The sequence below is a fragment of the Meleagris gallopavo genome, chromosome 3 (assembly GCF_905368555.1).
Source record: "Meleagris gallopavo chromosome 3, MGAL_WU_HG_1.1, whole genome shotgun sequence".
NCBI lineage: Eukaryota > Metazoa > Chordata > Aves > Galliformes > Phasianidae > Meleagris > Meleagris gallopavo.
The window spans coordinates 42,550,126-42,562,083 of record NC_139406.1 but is presented as its reverse complement, the minus strand read 5'-3'; the positions used below and the strand labels follow the sequence as shown (position 1 = coordinate 42,562,083).

At 41.4% G+C, this 11,958-nt stretch overlaps 1 protein-coding gene across 3 annotated transcripts in view; it reads left to right on the top strand.

The window, feature by feature from the left end:
• The first annotated feature begins 4,006 nt into the window (after positions 1 to 4,006).
• The window catches only part of CEP192 (centrosomal protein 192), a 58,700-nt gene continuing 50,748 nt past the window's right edge, over positions 4,007 to 11,958 (top strand). Inside the window, exons 1-7 of one of the 3 annotated variants that reach the window (XM_085220734.1) lie at positions 4,007 to 4,091; positions 4,638 to 4,868; positions 6,350 to 6,475; positions 7,354 to 7,508; positions 8,862 to 8,908; positions 10,242 to 10,374; positions 10,690 to 10,844. In XM_085220734.1, coding sequence (XP_085076860.1) covers positions 4,702 to 4,868; positions 6,350 to 6,475; positions 7,354 to 7,508; positions 8,862 to 8,908; positions 10,242 to 10,374; positions 10,690 to 10,844 — 783 coding nt within the window. In that variant the 5' untranslated portion in view covers positions 4,007 to 4,091; positions 4,638 to 4,701. Of the gene's footprint in view, positions 4,280 to 4,637; positions 4,869 to 6,349; positions 6,476 to 7,353; positions 7,509 to 8,861; positions 8,909 to 10,241; positions 10,375 to 10,689; positions 10,845 to 11,958 lie in introns of all 3 variants that reach the window. The other 2 variants (XM_085220735.1, XM_085220733.1) reach the window with 2 other exon arrangements.

Here is an 11,958-nt window from a genome sequence, read left to right as displayed (position 1 = left end):
AGTACAGGAATAGCATGGCTGTGGCTCAGCATGCTGGCATTGACTCAGGGCTGGCTGGAGTGAGGCAGCAGGAGGATAAAGCAGGACCTTTACTGCATGGAATTTCTATGGAGTAGCATTACTGTACAGGGTGACGTGGAGCTGGTTCAGCAGATTGAATGGGGAGGAGATTAAATGGGCACTGTGCCACACAAACCTAAAGTATCAGTGTATTTCCTGACAGCTCTTGCTCTTGATATTGCCACATGCTTTGGAATGGGCTTTTGTGACTTCCCAGGCTAAATCACTAGCATCAGGTAACAAGAGGGTAACCTGCATTCTTCAGGAGTATTCTAAAAGCTATATTTACTCATAAAACCTTCAAATATTTTGCTCAGATCCATATTTGTTTCTTGATTGTCTCTGTTGAGTCTAATTTTAATTTATTAAAAGCTGTAAGAAGTAGCTATACCGTGAAGCAGTGCCTGCTGACAGAGCACAGGGGTATGGTGCCAAGAGGTTTCAGCCAACAGGAATAGAACTGTGGAAAAAAGAGAAGGTTTAGTAAAATCCTTTTTATCAAGAAGTTATTTTTTTTTTTCCTTGAAACCATGCTGTACTTTGCATGATAAACAACAGAAATGTTATGTGATTGAAAATAAGATGAAAATTGAGATATTAAATAATAACATTTCTCTATACAGGAATGAGCTTTATGAGTTAAAAACAAACTCTTATGCTGGACTGGAATTAATTCCTAAAACATAAGAACATTCTGGATATGCAAACAGCAAAATATACTTTTGAAGGTTTAAGCCATTTGCAGAATTTCTCTTGCCCCTTTAGAAAATCACATCCTTCAATACAGCAATTAGTCTGTTCTTTACTGCTTTTCTTATTGTATCAAAGAAATGTTCCTTCCTATGCAACCATCAATAAAAATAAGGTTGCAGTGTCCGTGTCTTTTTTTATAGCTAATTCAGGATGGTAATGGGAGCAGCTTTAAAGGCAAGCCGGCTGCAATAAGAAAATGCTGACAGAAAACACTGACAGAAGAAAATGCCTGCTGGCCTGGGAATCAGACCTAAGAAACAAAAGCATCCTAAAGAAATGCATCTGAGTTCTTGGAAGATCTCGAGAACTGTAGACATCCTGGAGAGACCCTCCATAAGGACAAAATCAAGGAACTGTAACAGCAACATCCTGAGAAAGTAGGAAGTGGCACTTTTAGCTGAAAGAACAGAAGAATTGCCTGGGAAAAGTAAAATTTTTGTCTGCACAGTAGATTGCAGCATCTGTTGGCTGTGACAAGTAATGGTGTCCTATGCCCTCTCTTTGTGCTAATGACTTGTTTTCTATCCTAAATGAAGCTTCTCTTTTCTCTCTGCAACGCTCTCATTCCATGCATAAGCTTTTCCTATGGGACTTCCTAAAGAGATTGGATTTTCACCGGGGATGCCTGGCTGACTATAAGCTGGCTCCATGGTCTGTGATGCGAATGGTCTTTGAAGTGAGATTGTTGTGTATTGGCCCCACACTTGAGATTGGCTTAAGGAGTACCGCTGGGACATTTCGTATATTAATGAATGTGTATATTTGTAGTAACTCGTAAGATTTAATAATATATATAATATATGGCTGCTATACCTGATATGGCTGCTATACAATTAATGTAAATGTGCTTAATTTTCTGGTAATTTTTAACAGCTTGATAAATTATTAATTATATGTACACTTGCTAGTGGTGATTTGCTTATATGTATAAAGCAAAAAAAAAAAAAAAAAGGAATTAAAGCCTCCATGTCCTTGTGCATTATGGAATTTCATAAACCTACTGTGAAGACACCCATACACCCACAGGCTGGGTAACCCTTTAGTCATGACACATGGCCACATTATTTTCCTGTGCTGAACATGTTTTATTGTTAGATATCCTGACTAGTTGCAGTCACCCTGCTCAGTGATGGGAAAATGCTGTTCACGTTTTCAGTGCAAATGAATCATGTTTCCACTGTCCTGGCCAAGTACTTTGACTTCAGCAGCTGAACTCTATCTTTTTTGCGGCTGATGCCTTTCAGTTGCCTGCCATTTTGCATAGATGTCTCTCCAAACGATGATTTTTTTCCTCCATGACTTCCAGACCTTCTTTCTCTAATTTGTCTTTATTCATCTCATTCTTCCATAACTCAAGATAATGAACTGTGCTTACATGCAGGACCTGAGACCTGGAATAGTAGAACCCCCAAGACGGAGACCCTTACCCTGCATGTTTTCTGCATGCTAGCAGCACAGTTCAGCCTGAACTTCAAGACTGAAAGTTTTATTACAGAATCACAGAATCACCAAGGTTGGAAAAGACCTTCAAGATCATCCAGTCCAACCATCACCTATCATCAATAGTACTCACTAAAACATGTCCCTCAACACAACATCCAAACGTTCCTTGAACATCTCCAGGGTCAGTGACTCCACCACCTCCCTGGGCAGCCCATTCCAGTGCTTAGCTTTCAGAAAAGTAGTATTTCCTAATGTCCAGCCTGAATCTCCCTGGTGTAGCTTGAAGCCATTCCCTCTAGTTCTATCACTATTTACACAAGAGAAGAAGCCGACCCCGAGCTCACAGCAACCTCCATTCAGGTAGTTATAGAGAGCAATAAGGTCTCCCCTGAGCCTCCTCCAGACTGAACAATCCCGGCTCCTTCAGTCACTCCCCATAAGGCCTGTTCTCCAGACCCCTCACCAGCTTTGTCGCCCTTCTTTGAACCGCTCCAAGGCCTCAATGTCTTTCTTGCAGTGAGGGGCAAGAAAGAGCTTTTAAGGCTTTGTTGCTTTAACATAATATCCTGGAGGTGTTTCTTCTATTGTCCATCATTGTTTTGATTGTTCTGAACTTATCTGGACACAGTATGAAATCCTGATTCTGCTGTGTGTGTGGTTATCCAGAGCACAAGTCTTATGGGGAGCGGCTGAGGGAACTGAGACTGTTCAGTCTGGAGAAGAGGAGGCTCAGTGGAGACTGGAGACCTTATCGCTCTCTATAGAGACCTGAAGGGAGGTAGTGGTGAGGTGAGGGTCGGGCTCTTCTCCCAGGTAGCAGTAGTAGGATGAGAAGGAATGGACTTAAGTTGCTTGAGGGAAGATTTAGGTCGGATATTAGGAAAAAAATCTGCCCAGAAAGAGTGATGAGGCAGTGGCTCAGGCTGCTCAGAGAGGTGGTGCCTCCCTGTCCCTGTCCCTGAAGGTGTTCAAGAACTGAGTGGGTATGGCACTGATGGACATAGTTTGTGGGCATGGTGTGATGGGCTGATGGCTGTAGTAGATTGTCTTAGTGGTCTTTTCCAACCTTGATGATTCTATGAGTCTATGACTCTGTGGTTCTATTTTCAGAAGATTGGAGAATATTTTGGGTACATATGTGTACCTTTATGTACCGACTGACTAGAAAATGTGAAACTATTCCAGTAATTTAACACATGGGAGGCAAGCTGTTGTCACATATAAACTTTTCCAGTTCTTTGGTAACCTTAATAATTCTATGATTTCACGGTCTCATTTTATTGTTTCTGCACTCCCCAGACCAGGAATAACTGCAGGATAAGTGCATTGTAAGACCTGGAACGACAGCAGCACTCTCCTGACAGCGATCACAGTGATTTGTGTGGACAACAGGACCTTCTCACCCTCTGCTTACAAAACAAAGTGGCTTTTATGCTTCAAAACTGAAATTAGACCTTCCATGGACTGTATGGAACCTGCTTACTATCCAACGTCAATAAGATAAAGCGTCTCACTCTAACATAGCAACAGTAAGGAAGGAGTACATCACTACCACAGCCACCACAACAACCCTGCACGGCCCTCGCTGCGAGAGCAGCACCCGCCCCTCCCGCCTAACGGCCGCCGCAGGCACGGCCGCGCCGCAATCCCCTCGTCCAATCAGCGCTCCCCTCTCCAACCTTCTACTTTCTGGAGTGCCCCGACCGCCAATCGCCGTCTCTCACCGCTGCTCGCCCCGCCCTCCCCCATCTATTGGCAGACGGCGGGGCGGGGCGAAGCGCGCGCGCGGGCTTCTCGCCAGGGGCATTAGGGGTGCCGCTCCCGCCGTGCTCCGGGTGAGCCGGGGGTAGCTTCTCGGCCCGCAGGGGGGCGTCGTGGTGCGGAGGGCCGGGCCGGTGCGAGAGGCGGTTTGAAGTTTTGGCGGTTGGGCGGCGTCCGGCGCTCGCGCTCGGCTCCTTCCGCTGCCCGCTCCGCAGGAAAAAAGCGGCGGGACGTGAGGAAAGGGGTCCCGGCCTGCGGGCTGGTGAGCGTGGGGGGCCTCCGGGTGCGGCTCGGGACAGGTCCGGGTTCGGGTCTGGGCGGTGGGGGTTCGTGCGGAGCGCTGAAGAAGCCGGGCCGGGGCCTCCCAGCTCGAGCTGTGGCCGCAGCCGATCGCGTCACGGAGCTCGCGGCTCCCCAGGTGGCTCTTGCTGCTGCAGCTGGGCCAGCGCTGGAGGGCGGTCTCGCTCCGAGCGGCTTTGCGGGCTAAATATAGGCTAGCACCCCGAGCGAGGTCGGCGCTGCGGCTGGCGGGGAACAACGGCTCTTTTTAGGAAGTTTGCGGAGAGGGAATTGTGATCGATTCTTAAACGTGTCTGTGAACCGAGCTCTTTTACTTCCAGATGCTGCTGGACCAGGACTGACTGTTCCCAGCAGGGTGTTGCTTTAGGCAGATTGCACAGTGCGATGGAAAGCTTCAGAAACATTGCCGATGAGACCTTTCCCAGCTTCCTGGCCAATTCACTGAATAGCAGTGCCAGCATCCTTGTGGAAGATGTCACCATTTCCTCCAACCCCGGCTTACCTGTTGCAGCTTCAACTGTTGCCAAGAACAAAGCAGGCCATGACAGTAGGTGAGGCCCTCGTTTAATTCTTCTTAGTAATTCTACTTAATAATCTTACCAGCTGTCTGGTTTGATCCATTTAATTTGGAAAGGAAAAGCTATCATCACATATTATTCAGTAGATGATTACACTGCTTACTAATCAATAGCGTGTGTTTGTATTAACAATGAAAAACGTAGGTGAGGTTCATAACTCGATGTAGTTAACTTTTCATTAAAGTTATTCTTAAAAAGAATAATTTGGTTTTTAGAATGAAAATATAACAATACTTGAGGGGGGCATGTAAACAGGAGGGGGAATGGCTGTTTATGAGGGTGGATAGTGCTAGGACAAGGGGAAATGGTTTTTTAACTAAGACAGGGGAGATATTGGTTAGATATTAGGAGGAAGTTTTTCACACAGAGGGTGGTGACGCACCGGAACAGGTTGCCCAAGGAGGTTGTGGATGCCCCATCCTTGGAGGCATTCAAGGCCAGGCTGGATTTGGCTCTGGGCAGCCTGATCTGGTGGTTGGCAACCCTGCACATAGCAGGGAGTTAAAACTAGATGATCATTGTGGTCCTTTTCAACCCAGGCCATTCTATGATACTATGATCAATTGAGCTTAATTTCATTTTTTACCTTGAGTATACTCTAGCCATTCAGAGAATATATTTAAAAAATGTGGGTACTACATTAACCTGCCTAAATCTCTCACATTTTAGAAAGGGTAATGTAAGTAGAGACACCAGCTAAATTTTGATACAATGTATAATGATTTGTTCAACAAGGGTTAGTACCAACAGTAACAACTGAAACCTTTGTTTACATTACTGCTGTCACATGTGACTTTATATACAGTAAGGTCAGACTGTTAAGGCCTGTCTTCAGAAATGTGCATTCCAAAAGTGGCAGTAGCCACAGAGAATAAGAATGTGGTTGTTCTCTGAAGAACTTGAAGAGGAGGAGCCTCAGGAAAGACCGTATTAGTCACTACAACTTGCAACTCTCTGAAAGGAGGTTGTGGTGAGGTGAGGGTTGGCCTCTTCTCCCAGGTAACAGCAATAGGATGAGATGAAATGGCCTGAAGTTGCACCAGGGGAGGTTCGAGTTGGATATTAAGAAAAATTTCTTCTCAGAAAGAGTGGTGAGGCAGTGGCACAGGCTGACCGGGGAGGTGGTGGAATCACCATCCCTGGAGGTGTTCAAGAAGCATGTGGATGTGGTACTGAGGGATGTAGTCAGTGGACATGGTGGTGTTGATTTGTGATTGGACTGGATGATCTTAATGATCATCCTTAATGAGTCTGTGATCCTATTTTCAGAAAATTAGAGAATGTTCTGGGTACAAATACATACTTTCTATACAGATTGGCAAGAAAATGTAGAACTGCTCAAGTAATTCAACACATGGGAGATTAGTGATTGCCAAAGAACTGGAAAGAATTGTATTTGATTATAAAGTAAAGATGCTTATCAGAACAGTTGTTTTCCCTCTCCACTCTTACAGGGTTTCTGATATCCGGGCATCTTATTTAGAAGAAGGGAAGCACTCGCCTCCATCCCTATCTTCTCACAGTAGCCAGTTGGATCCTGAGCCAATGGGGAGGTTTGCCATCAGTTTTCATGATGACATGTGAGTGAGACTGTTAAACTAATTTGTTCCTGAAATGCACATAGCAACATAGTATTTAGATTTGGATATGCAATGAGCTACTCATGGAATATGTTTCGGTTTTGAAAATAAAATTATCAGCCATAAAAATCAAGCCAAATTGGGTCTCTGATAGTATTGTATCCTGCCAAACATCCCATTCTCTGCATTTTAGACTTTTCAAATTTAAATAGAGCTAATGCATAATGTAAAAATGTTTCATTTCACTCAATGTGGAAGCTTTTAAATCTTATGATTAGTAAGCTAATTGTGTATGTGGCTATCAGAAGTGAAAAGTAAGTTTTGAGCAGAATTTGAGAAAGTGAAATTCTTTGTAGCTCTATTCAATAGCAGCTTTCATAAATCATGTTCTTTATATTTCAGTTCCAGTTTAATGTTATGAACAACCTGCTGGTATTTATGGGCTTAGGAAAATCTTGTTTAGTTTTTGTTTGACTTTCTGTCAATTGGATCATGGAATTTTCCCAGCAGGAACCTTTTCCGTTTGGGCTTTCCTCACTTGTTGCAAAAATGCAGAGGAGGAGAAGAAATAGGGGACAAAACAACACCAACAACAAAATGGGGGCAGACAGGCACATATATTAGCATTAAATAGCTCTAAGTGCTTCTCTGGGACATTTTAGGTTGTGAAACAGCAGCCCTTGTAATCTTGATAATATTCCTCTATTACAAAATGATGGGCGATGTGTGTAGAGTTTGTTAATGGGAACAACAGAATTCCCAAAGATGAAGGTGTGAAAACAGGAGAACTTCTCAAATCTTTATGTAGAGAGATGTCGTATGCTGATGTTGATTACATATAATTATACTATTTTAAATTGAAATAATTCTCTTTTTAGGGAAGTTGCTACGCTGGTTGAAGAACCTCAACCTGCAATTGTTAGTCTCAGAGAATCCTATTCAGTGGCTGGAGATCAAGACCAGAATGTCATTGAGCATTCAAATCACAGTCAAGATACCTTACTTGAGGTATTACCACTTGAACGATTAGAAGGTACTAAACTTTAAGAAAAACTACATACTTATTCTCAGTGTAGTTACCTTATTATAGTGTAGTTGTGGAGTTTTTAACCATTTCAGTGTTTTGTGGCATAGCGCAAATGGGATTTGGAAAAGAATCTTTTTATTTTGTACAGATTGAAATTGCAAAAAGCTTTGTGATTGAGCAGAAGTCAACTATGTGATGACAGTGTACAAAGTTGTTTTCTAGCCCTTCTCTTTCAATAGGTGCAGGTTTATGAGATTGTATTTTCACTGATGTTTCTCTTCTTGCCCTATGCCACCCAATAGCGAGTGATTTTTATTTTAGCTGTGGCTGTACAAAGTGGAAGCTCATATTTATTTATTTTTTTAGTGTAACATATGGAAAAGTAGTTTGGAATGCTTGGCTGTGAAAACTGTTCTTTCTTGAGATGTGAATGGAACAGCAGAAGCAAAATGATGTTCTGTAACTTGCTTTAAAAGTACAGTTACTGATGTTAACTATACATAAGGAGGAGGGATTCTAATGTGATCAAATTCCTTTGGCTCCTTCAAGTGAGCAGATTTCATAAATACTTCTAGTCATTACCTTCTTCCAAGCTATCTGTGGTCTTGTGAGGTAAGCATTCATAATTCAGTAGACAACACTTCTGTTAGGAAGTGCACGGTTTGTAATATAAACACACCCTGATAAACCACTGTTCTAATTGAAGCATTGTCTTCAGTCATTTCTTATTTTAGGCTTAAGGAAGTGACAGTAACTATAGGAACAAGATGCTTTGGAAAACTGGGAGTGCCTTGTTTGGGCTTGGATCTGAGCATTGCTACTTGCTATCCAGTTTTAAGTCGTGCTTTATTCGAGGCTTAAGATTGTAGCCTGGAAATTGCTTTTTGTTCCCATTTGTTTCTTAAGAATTACAAACCTTTTCAGCTAACATCTGTATGTTAGATGTTAGCTCTGTCTTGCGGGACATGATTTGGTTGTGGGAGAAAACAGTAGAAAAGTGGAAGTTGCTTACAAATGATTTGAAGAAAAGATAATGGCTCAACAGTGAAATGCAACTGTGGAACATAATGCTCATTTCTGCTTCTGTAATGTGCCACTCTCTCTTTTTTCACGGTGCTTAAAAGAAATCCTTCAGGCAGTAATGGTCTACATACTATTTACAGTTCTAGCCCTATTGAATGAAACCTTACCTTTTTAATTGTTTGCAAGATGCTTTTGATTGTTCTTGTGTGAACGCAGAAACTTTGGTCTTGTTATAACGTGTACATTTCAAGAGACTGTCTTTTAGAATGATTACTACTTAGTGTTCTCATGTTATGCTACTAAAATACTGATTTTTACTGTATTCTTTTGTTCCAGATTTACCTACTGGAATATGTTTTCTTCCAGAAAGTAAGGATAACAAGGTAAAAACTTCTTAAATACAGTGAGATTAAAGATATCCTAATCTTGTATGAGACTTCTCTCTCAGATAGGAAAAGAAAGGAAATTAAACAGTGTTCATTGTTTAGCTGTGTATACCTGCAGGCTGTAACAGCACAGTCGTGTCTCATTTTGCCTCTGTTTTCCACAACACTTCACATAATTAGCACCACGGGAGCGTGACTCCACCTGATCTCTCTGTTGTGAAAGCTGTTGTTTATTTCCTACCCTGGGGTGTCTTCTCATTCTTTATCCATGTGTGAATCTTTTTGTCACAATTGTAGTTTGCCTGAATGACGAGTCTTGGAGGAACCTTTCTGAATGCTTTTGGAAGTTGAAGTAGGCTATCAATCTGATTTGTGATGCCTCTATACTTGCTAATTGCTTAGAGGAATGTTAGTTCACATGACTTCTTCAGTGTTCCCAACGTAACTGCACCATTTGTACGATCTCAGTCTTGTTGCACCTGGATTTTTTTCTCTCTGTTTCTGATAGCTAGAAAACAGCTGCATCAGGTATTGGCAGAGCTGTGCTGCAGCTGCTTTCTGCTGTTGTAGAGGAGCTGATGCTTATGGGTGCAAATGGGAATGAGAGCTCATGGCTCTTGTAGAAAATACACCTCAGGTTGCAGCCAGATGCTGTCCAGCTGTATGCTTCTTGATGTGTCAGCTGGTATTTATTAAATTACTTCAGGTTACTTTTGTTTGATCTGTGTTTGTGTGCATGTGTGTGCTTTATGGGCCACAGGGGCCTGTGACTTGCAGTGGAATGCTCTCAGTCTGTCATTGAAAAGTAGTACCTCTCTTTCAAAACTTGTCTGCCCTTTCTGAACTTTGATATTTCCTAGCTGGCAGAGATGAAACCATGTGAGACTAAATCCAAAGTAGGCATTGCGTTACTGCTTTCTTAAACAAAAAAATATCAGGAGTTTGATTTCGGTGTATGATTTCTGAAGAGGCATTGTTTTAGCATTATAGAAACCTATTGTGTTTCCTACTGTGCACTTTAAGATGCAGGATTTCACTTTCTTTTTCTGATAAACTCCTTAATGCAGTAGTTCAGTATTTTGGTTCTGAGATCTTTCAAGTTTGGTGTTAGTCAGGTGTTTTTCCCTTCTATGATCTTTGTGTTTCTTGCATGTTTCTACTGTGGAAGCTAGAAGGCAAAATTCACCGGAGCTGAATATTTCCTGGGATGGAAGAAGGAAGCGGAGAGTTTTAAAATGTTACTTAAACCTCTTTAATTGCTTCTTATTAAAGGGATTTATACAATAGCTGATAAGTCACAGGTGGATTTACATATTGATGTTTCTCACAGGTTATTCCATCTGAACCTTCAGAAAAACTGGTAGAAACTGAAACCTCAAGTGATCATCTTAGCGTTAGTCTTTCAAGTTTTTTAGAAAATGAGAAACTCTCATCTCTTTCAAGCTTAGGAGGAGATTCCACAGGTAAGGGATTTGTAACTTTATAGTTTTCTCTGGATAGTTGTATGTAGAATTCTGACACAACATTGCTACCTACTTGAGGAGAAATGTATTACTTAAGCCATAATTCTGTGTAGCAAAATACTTGATCAAAAGTTTGTGTTAAGAATATTAAAGAAAACCCAATTTATTTTGAGGTGGAAAAACAGGATCATTTTGCTCCGACTGTATGAATGTGTCTTGATGTATTAAAGATTATGGAGTTGCTCTGATAGCCTGCCAAGTGATTTATAAAATACCTCTGAAGGATGAATGGGATGTTTTCTTTTGTTTCAATAGATGATGATATTGATGATGAAGAGTTCTTTGATAACCAACTGGAAGCTTATTTTGAGCAGCTAATACCACCTGAAGTGACCAGAGGAGACAATGACATAGGGAAGCTTTCAGATTGCTGTACAGCTCTGAAGCTTTCTGAAAATGGCTTGCTTCAAGTAAGTTCAAGATTGAGTTGCAAACCTAGTATTCCTAGTGGCTGTGAAACACAGTAGTGTTGTTGAGAGTTGTCTGTTATGTTAGGGTGGACAAGATATTCTTTCATATCAAACCCAAACACTACCCAACAGATAGCATGAAGCAAAGGACTCTTGTTTTTTAATTTTTTTTTTTTGTAATTGATAGCAAATATAGCTCTAAGCAGGAAATAAAGCATTCTTTATTATATATTTATTATTTATTATAAATAAAGCAGAGATTCTGACTTTCTTTTTCCTATGCGAGGTTTTCCCTAGGAGAAAAATAAAAAGAAACAAAAGCAGCTAAGTAGCATAGCTATGTTTGTATTTATTATCTTATCTTTGTCATGGACTTCTCCTTTCTCCTGATAAGCAGTTCCAGACCTTGTGCAGTCAGTTTTGTTACTTGCTTTTGCAAAGAGGAAAGTAACCCAAGTACTAAGGCTGTATTTCTGTCCTCTGATATGATGGAGACTCATCCTTGGATTAATAACTAACATAACATCAATGGTATTTCCTGAAGATGGACCTTTTCTTGCTGGACTGCTTAAGACTTCATTTCTTAAGCCCTGTTATTATAAGTATGCTTTTCAGATAAAATATCTTTTCTATCTCTAAGCTGTAGGGTAACAAAAAGGAATAAAGACCTGAGCAGCACTTTAAGTATCTATTAGCAATTCAGCATCACCTGTTGATATTCTAGCTTGACCTTTAGAGTAAAGCAACAGTGAGGTAGGATGCAAGTCAGCACTTGCTGCAGTAAGAGCTAGCCTCTGCTTGACAAGTTCAGTCTGTGCTGCTGTTCAGTTCAACTTTTCAGGGGCTGCTTTGAGTTCTGCTTCATGTGTGAGTTTAAACTTACTGCAACTGTGAGGTGTTCGTTTGAATGAATTATGGTGCACCTTCTATAACTTGCTTCCCTTCTCTACTTTTCCCACTGATGGTTTTAGTATCAGGTTTGTAGGTAAGCATTTGGAACCCTCTCAGGTCTAGTAGGGGAAACAATATTGCTGGTAACCAAGCAAAAGCCTCTACTAATATTGCAGTCTTATGAAACCATGATTTTTACCAGCAACTGGATGCGAGGAATTCT